Here is an 8660-nt window from a genome sequence, read left to right as displayed (position 1 = left end):
AGTGACATTAAAATGTCACAAAAGATTTCAATTTCAAATTAATGTTGTTCTCTTGAACTATCAATTCATCAAAGAATTCTGAAAAAAAAGTATCACCATTTCCACAAAAATATTAAGCACATTTACCACAACTTCATTCAACATTGATAATAATAATAAATGTTTCATTAGCAGCAAATCAGCATATTTGAATGACTTCTAAAGGATCATGTGACACTGAAGACTGGAGGAATGATGCTGTAAATTCAGCTTTTCAGCACAGGAATAAATTACATTGTAAAATATATTCAAATAGGAAACAGTTATTTTAAATTGCAATAATATTTCTGATTTTACTGTATTTTTGATCAAATAAATGCAGTCTTGTTGAGGCTTCTTTTAAAAAAATCCTCATGAGAACTATAATTGTGAGTGTTAACTTGAACATAAGGAAATAAATGTAGGATATAACCAAATATTCAATACTGGAGGGAAACAAAAAATCATTTTGGTTCACTGAAAACCCCACATTGATCATCTTAAAAGGCCTTTAATATCAATGCCGCTTACGGCCCTGTACTTACTCAAATCCTGAAGCATCTGAACGATAATAGTTCAAGATCACTTTTAGGACAGTTTAAACCTACAATCTTACAGTTACCAGCCAATATGTTGAACCACAAGACTACCCCACTCCTAAAGAAGTCCCAACACTTTAATATTTCACTTCCATCGTTTTGGGGCCACTGTATTAATCCGTAGCCCATGTATGCAGCTGTATCAGAGAAGACTGAAATTTTAATGAAGATGGCTGCCTCGCTGACGGGCACTGCGCACCTCTGCTTGGTTAAATATCATTGTTAATTAACACGTAAAGGTACGCTGTCAGCAGAATGACAGATGGCTGCAGCGGCGTATAAGAGAAGGTTGATTAATCTATGAATTAAACATTAAATACTGCGGTACATGCAATTTAATGTGAATTAGGCCCTACATTAAGGGTTTTGGGCAGGGTCGCATGTGAAATAAGGCCATATTTGAATACAAATGGTAGTATACAAATGTGTGCATGTGCGACATTTGTGTGCTGAGAAGCCGTTTTAGGACTTTCAGCAATGATTTGACGGTCTCGAATCGTATGAAAGTAGCACGGCCATGTCTAAGAATCTCTTCTCGTCCACCTTGGCTTTAAGAGCGAGTGTGTTAAGTGCTCTCAGCCCACGGGTGTTATAAATCAGGATCAGCAGTCAGGCTAGAGAGGAGAGGGCTATGGCCTCAGTGAAGCAACACAAAGCCAGACTCTTTGTCTAACTCTGTCTCCCTCGCTGGCTATGCGGTTTGAGCTGCCTTGAACGTTTCACTCCATTACATTTCTGCTGGAAATATCAGTTCGTCTTGCCAGCATTAAACTCTTTTTTCCAATACATACAAGTCATGCACTTTATTAATAATATTCCCATACTGCAATGAAAGTTGCTTCTATTGTGGGTTAAAATTATACTTAAGTATATAATAGTAGTATTTTAGAGTCAAAATAGAGCTAAGAAAGAAGTACAACTTCACTAAATTGTAATATATATATTTACATGTCAAAGAACACATCGCCCTCTACTGGATCATATGGAAACAGCTGTGTTTTATTTATACAGCATGTAGAGCATATATGAACATCTAGGCCCATATATGTTAGGCATGCAGGCAGTGAATGATGACAGCTGAAATAAAACCCCAAAACAATATGCTAAATCATCTTTAAGGACTTTTAAAGGCAAAATCTGTTTATATGCTTCGGCACACTTGTTGAAAATTGGTGGATTCCGCCACCTGCTGGTAAGCATGTACATTAACATTCAACATTTTTGGATCAGTAAGATTTTTTTTTTTGAAAAATTATTACTTATATTTAGTGAGGATGCATCAAATGATTTCTATTTCAAATAAATGCTGTTTTTTAAAAGATGTTGAAAGATTCTGTTCTTAAAATAATAATAAAAAGCTTTAACTGCTTTTCCATCACAGGAATAAATTAAATTTATACATTTATATTGAATTAGAAAAGTTATTTCAAGATTGAATTTATTTCAAATTCTAATTATATTTCACATTACCTTTTTTCATCAAATGCAGCCTGCAGAGTTCTTTCAAAAAAATTCAAATCTTACCAAACCTACACTTTTGAATGGTAGCATATTTCTTACAAACAACAGTTTATATTTAATGCATCTGGCAAATGCTTATATCCAAAGTGACTCACAGTGTATTCAAGATACACATTTTATCAGCTTACTAGCTGGGAATCAAACCCATAACTTTTTTTTTTTTTAAGTCAGAAAATAGTCTTAGTGCTGATGAAGATTACCTATCAGTTCATAAACTATAAAAGTACAAATAAATACAACTAAGCTTGTGCAGAGTAAAACAGAAGCCATTTATTTATTGTCAACTTGAGGTCCTAGGACTCACTATATGGTGTCTAACAGGATAGAATAAAGCTGACCTGTAGTTCATGTTTGAGAGCGATAAAAAATACCAAACAAATGGATCAAAGCGTTTTTCATTATTTTAAACAATCACAATACAAGTCCTTTTTCTGTATATGCGCAACGAAAGGAACATGCAAGTGTACACGTAAAAAAAATACAGTGAATCTGCCAGGTCAAGACAGTGGCAGCAGTCTAATCCTACTACGGTTTCTATTTAAATTATTTAAAATGCTGAAAAATATATATTAACTCAAACTTGACTGTGTCAGAATCTGTGTTCAAGGGCCAAGGTCTACGTGATAAGAAACGTGACCTCTGAGAAAAACTAGCGGTTTTATATCAACATCTATCTCTCTATGAACTGTACAACCTGTTAAAAGGTTTTCTTTGTTATTCTTGGCTCGGCTTTGTCAATCCAGTGACTTCAGAAGAGAAACTGAGATGCCCGCAGACTTACCACGTGAGTCACATCATACTGTGACGAAATTTGTCATTCATACGCAAATACTCGGCGAAAAGTCAGTGTTCAAGTTGACCGAAAGGCCAACTTCAAAAGCTTGACACCATAATGTAGGCCACAAAAAAATGAGCTCTCCTGTGGATGTAGGATGGATGATGTTCCAGATGTTTCTGCTAAAACCGTAAAAAGGCCTGTGTAAAGCTGTCAATGGACATGAGCCGTTATCACAGTATTTAAAGGAACAGTTGACCCCAAAATGGAAATTTGCTAATAATTTATTCACCTTCAGGCCATCCAAGATGTAGATGTGTTTCTTTCTTCATCAAATAAGATTTGAGGAGATTTAGCATTACATCACTTGCTCACCAATGGATCCTCTGCAGTGAATGGGTGCCGTCAGAATGAGAGTTCAAACAGCTGATAAAAACATCACAATAATCCACAAGACTTCAGTTCATGAAATACATTGTGAAGTATAAAGGAAATAAATTAAGGAATTTTTAACTTTAAACTATCGCTTTTGATCAAAATACCAGCTCATAATACATAACGTTTCCTCCAGACAAAAAGCCCATCTCCTGTTGTCCTCTCATATCAAAATCCACCGACATATTTGTGTTTTAGACTGTTTTGGCTTGTAAACGGTGTTTAATCTGTGCATTTTTCTCTCCTGATTCAGACGAGATGACTTTTTCACTGGAGAAAGCAATATTATGGTTTTATTTTATTTATTATTATTTTAGCCAGAAGCAACGGCTGTTTGTTTTAAAAAAAGTTTTAAAAAAGTTTTAAAAAGTCTTAATAATGGATTAATTTATTACAAAAATGCAGATTTTCACTTCACAAGACGTTAATTGATGGACTGGAGTCATATGGATTACTTGTGGATTATTGTGATGTTTTTATCAGCTGTTTGGACTCTCATTCTGACGGCACCCATTCACTGCAAAGGATTCATTGGTGAGCAAGTGATGTAATGCTAAATTTCATCACAAATCTTTTCCGATGAAGAAACAGACTCTTCGATGGCCTGAGGGTAGGTAAATTTTCAGCAAATTTTCATTCGTCAGTGAACTATTTCTTTAATGGGTTTTAAAACTTTTCACGTAATAGGAAATGATGCATTAATGTGCACACTGAGAAAATGTATTGTATCAGAATGTGTCTACTGTCACTACGACGGACTTGTTTGCAATTCTGTAAATTCAGTGAAATTTTGTGAGAAAAAGGCCCATTGTCTTTTGTAAATAGTGTAGTGATGCATGTAGCACAAGTCACTTTAAAACCAAGTAGCTTTCTGTTGGTCTAAGCTGTGAATTTGTGTGATCAACTTAAAAAGAAGCTAAATCTGCATGGGGAACTTTTTCAGCCTCATGCGAAACTCCCGATTGTGCAGATTCCTATTGAAATGACTGGATTTTGCTCGCAACATTTCCCAGAGCAACAGTAAATGAAAGCGCAATGTAACACTGAGAATCCCAACAATCTACAGTCCTGCATGGGAACTACAAAAGGAAGCGTTTCTAAACTACAAGAGGTCATTATTGCCTGGACTGAATGCACAACTAACCCACCTGCTGATCACAGTACCGTCTAAAATACAAAATGCGCTATTTCCCAGAGTCTAAGCAGTATAAAAGAGTCCACTGGGGTTGAGCCGAGTGAATCAGAGCTGGACGTGTTGGAGTCTTTAAACAGCTTTTACAGGCTCAGACCCCTGGTCAGGTCATGTTGGCGAGTCCATTGTGTTTTGTACGCGATCGGAAGGCTGTCACGCCGCCAGCCTGCTGTTGTTTGTCTGCAGTGGGCTCCAGGACGCCGAGTGCTGGGAGGGGTCCTGAGAATACGACCGTCCCTCACAGCACGGCTGGTTCTCCTCTTTAGGGATGCCCACGGCACACAAACGTCGATGCCGTAGTAACCGGTCAGTTCTGGAAAAGTTCTGTGTGATAGAAGACTGAGTTAGCCTCTTTCTTTTTTTTTTCACAAGAGAAGACATGCGGTTTAAATGAATTGGTTCTTTTGGACATGCTTTAAATGAACTGATTCACGGATTCCCAGTGAATCAATTTCCCAAAAGGCCCTGCATGCCATTTAAAGTGTTCTTTTGTTGGAACTATGGTTTTATTGTTTGGTAATCACTATGTTTTCGAGTATATGAATTACATTGTGTATTTGATGTAAAAATGCACCATTATTAATGTTAATGTTCAAGGCTGCATTTATTTGATCAGAAATACAGTTCAACAGTAGTACTGTGAAATATAACTACAATTTGCAATCACTGTTTTCTATTTGAATATTAAATATTTTAAAATGTTTAAATTTTCCTGTGATGGCAAAGCTATATTTTCAGCTGCCATTACTTCAGTCTTCAGTGTCACATGGCCCTTCAGAAATCATTCTGATATGCTGTTTTTTGGTGCTCAAGAAACATTTCTTATTATTATCAATGTTTAGAAAAACAGCTTAATATTTTTGTGGAAATTGATCTTTTTTTTTTCAGGATTCTTTGATGAATAGAAAGAACAATTTATTCGAAACATAATTTTTTTTTTTATATTATAAATGTTTTTACTGTCAGTTCTGATCAAATTAATGCATACTTGTTGAATAAAAGTATTATATTTCTTTTTTTTAATCTTGCAGACCAAATCAGACTCAGATCATGATTTTTGCCAGCTAAATTGTCCTACCAGCTTGAAAACATTGCAAATATGCATTAAGATTTGGTTAATAATCTGCTATCACAATGATAAAGGCAAAATCAACATGAAAGCAAAACTTACCATATTTACTTTCTTAATACACATTTCTAGTCTTATTGTGCACAATTTATTAGTAATCAGTGTTATAGTCAGTTATTCAAAATAAAAAACTATCTTCAAACTGTCCATCATCTAAATATTAAAATATTGTTTTAACTATTTAGTCTTTGCAACTTTACAGATCTTCTTTATGCACCAAGAGCTTGTAACACTCCAAAGAGAAAGGAAAAATTTTAATCGCATCATATGACCCCTTTAACTTTCCTGATTCTTTAGCTAGCATCACCAAGCTCTTATTTTTCAACTCCTCTCCTTCAACTACTTCACTTCATTCTAACAAAATAACCATTTTTAATGATGAAACTGATTCCTGATGGATACAATGAAGCTTTTGCTCCTTACATATCCTGTTTCACTTTTTGTGAATTTGTCATATCACAAACATATAAAGCCCCCGTTATGTTGTCAGACACTAAAAAGTACTGTAATACTATCATAAAGACTTACATTTATGCACGTAATGGGCAAACAGCAAGGTCCCTGTGAATACAACTGCCCATGTTTGTCATGTCTCACCTGTTGGCAGCGTTCACACTGATAAGGCTTCTCACCGCTGTGAACACGCTTATGTCTTTCCAGGTGGTAGCGCTGAATAAACCTCATGTCACACATATCACACCCGAATGGCTTTTCCCCTAAAACACACACAGATGTAGACATATTTACTTCATGCATCTCTTTGTATGAATCGTAAGATGACGTGTGAGCAGAAAGGCTTATGGCGTACCCGTATGGGTGAGAATGTGCCGTTTGAGGTGGTAGCTACTGCGGAAAGCACTGTAGCAGTGCTCACATATGAAATTCTTCTGCACTTGAGAGCTGAGTGAGTTATCGTCATTAACGTCAGGAATCTCCACCTTCATGTCACATACAGAAGAAAAGAGCATTCGGTCAGAATACGAGCGAAGTGTGTAAATGTGATAAACAGGCAAAATCACAGAGCAATACTGCAGACAGACTGAACGCATGCCTGGGGTTTTTCTCTCATTTTGGTGGGAAGTCCAGACTTCCTGTTCTTCTTCTTTGGCTGCACGTTCTGGCTGGCTCGCATGTCTTTTTCATCCAAGAGCCTGGAAGAGTGAAACTCTCCGTCCTTGCGGATGAGCTGTACAAAAACAGAGTATATAAAAGTCACCGAATTGAATGCAAATGATTTTATAACATATGAAGTTAATCAATTCAGAAGTATTTCAAAAAATATATATATCCAGCCACTAGACTTTAAATATACACTACTGTTCAAAAGTTTGGGGTCAGCAAGATTTTTGAAAATGTTTCTGAAAGAAGCCTCTGACCAAGACTGCACTTATTTAATCAAAAATACAGTAAAAACAGAAATATTGTTGAATACTGTTACCATTCAACATCACTGTTTTCTATTTGAATATATTTGAAAATGTAATTGATTTCTGTGATGCAATACTGAATTTTCAGCATTATTCCTCCAGTCTTCAGTGTCACATGATCCTTCGGAAATCATTCTAATATGCTGATTTGCAGCTCAAGAAAAAAAATTTTAATACCAAATGTAGAAAATAATTGTGTTGCTTAATATATTTGTGGAAACTGTGTTTTTTTTAGAATTCTTTGATGAATAGAAAGTTCTTAGAAAGAACAAAGAAATCTTTTGTAACATTATAAATGTCTTTGCTGTCACCTTTGATCAATTTAATGCATCCTTAATTAAAGAGTTAAATGTATATGAAGATAACTTAAAAATGTTCAAAAATCCTGTTTTTTTTAATCTTGCATTCCAATTAATATCAATAAAACTGCAGTTGGGTTGTTTTGATTAAATTATAATAACTAAAAAAATACAGCTAACTAACATAATAAAACATGATAACACAATAAAAAACATAATTTACGAAAATTAATAAAAACAGAGTTATCGGTTTTTTCGAATAAACTCTTCATATATATATACACAACCTTTTGAATGGTAGTGTATATTTATGCATTTGGTAGTTTTTATCCAAACAAAGCAATTCAAATTGCATTCAAAACACATATTTTACCATTTCATGCATTCCCTGGGAATTTAACCCATGACCTTAGTATTAGCTACAGGATTCCATGGAAGACTTTCAAAATTGAAATGAATAGTTCACCTCAAAAATTCATTCCAGACCAATATGACTTTCTTTCCCAACACAATTCATGTCTTTTTCCCTTACCAGTGGTGGGCAGCTGACTCCTGAGGGAAGCACCATGTGGCCGTGCTGGCTGTGGGTGTCCTGGTTGTGATTGTGGCTGTGATTGTTTTCTCTCTGTCCCTGGCCCAGATGAGAGCCCATCTTCTTATGGCTGGGCATGGAGCCGGCCTGCATGAGTGCCATGCTGGACAGCACCGCTTCACAGCCGAGCAACCCAGCCTGTGTAGAAATACAACCACAAACATACACATCTGTTCAAAAACAAACTTCCCAAAGTCACTAATCTGATGGGTTGGAAATTTAGCTTGAAATCGGACAAATGTGACCCAGTTACCACTTTCACGATCTGTCAAATTAATTCAGAGGCCACTGTTATTCAGTTATGTCAAGAACACGCCATGGGCATTTTACCATGAAATAATAAAAAATATATATATATGTGACCCTGGACCACAAAACCGGTCTTAAGTCGCTTGGGTACATTTGTAGCAATAGCCAAAAATACATTGCATGGGTCAAAATGATTGATTTTTTTTAATGCCAAAAATCATTAGGATATTAATTAAAGATCATGTTCCATGAAGATATTTTGTAAATTTCCTACTGTAAATATATCAAAACTTAATTTTTGATTAGTAATATGCATTGCTAAGGACTTCATTTGGACAACTTTAAAGGCGATTTTCTCAATATTTTGATATTTTTGCACCCTCAGATTCCAGATTATCAAATAGTTGTATCTCGGCCAAATAGT

General features: G+C 35.5%; 1 protein-coding gene across 2 annotated transcripts in view; it reads right to left on the bottom strand.

The window, feature by feature from the left end:
• Positions 1–3954: 3954 nt before the first annotated feature.
• The window catches only part of LOC107714993 (zinc finger protein 740-like), a 10210-nt gene continuing 5504 nt past the window's right edge, over positions 3955–8660 (bottom strand). For both annotated transcript variants that reach the window (XM_016521001.1, XM_016521002.1), the window contains 5 exons: positions 7928–8125; positions 6721–6855; positions 6478–6607; positions 6267–6385; positions 3955–4864 (listed from right to left, as the gene is read on the bottom strand). In XM_016521001.1, the coding sequence (XP_016376487.1) occupies positions 4694–4864; positions 6267–6385; positions 6478–6607; positions 6721–6855; positions 7928–8125 (753 nt within the window). In that variant the 3' untranslated portion in view covers positions 3955–4693. The remainder of the gene's footprint in view (positions 4865–6266; positions 6386–6477; positions 6608–6720; positions 6856–7927; positions 8126–8660) is intronic.

This window comes from Sinocyclocheilus rhinocerous, unplaced genomic scaffold (assembly GCF_001515625.1).
Source record: "Sinocyclocheilus rhinocerous isolate Xijiao unplaced genomic scaffold, SAMN03320098_v1.1 scaffold28, whole genome shotgun sequence".
Classification (NCBI taxonomy): Eukaryota; Metazoa; Chordata; class Actinopteri; order Cypriniformes; family Cyprinidae; genus Sinocyclocheilus; species Sinocyclocheilus rhinocerous.
This window is presented reverse-complemented; position numbering and strand designations above follow the sequence as displayed.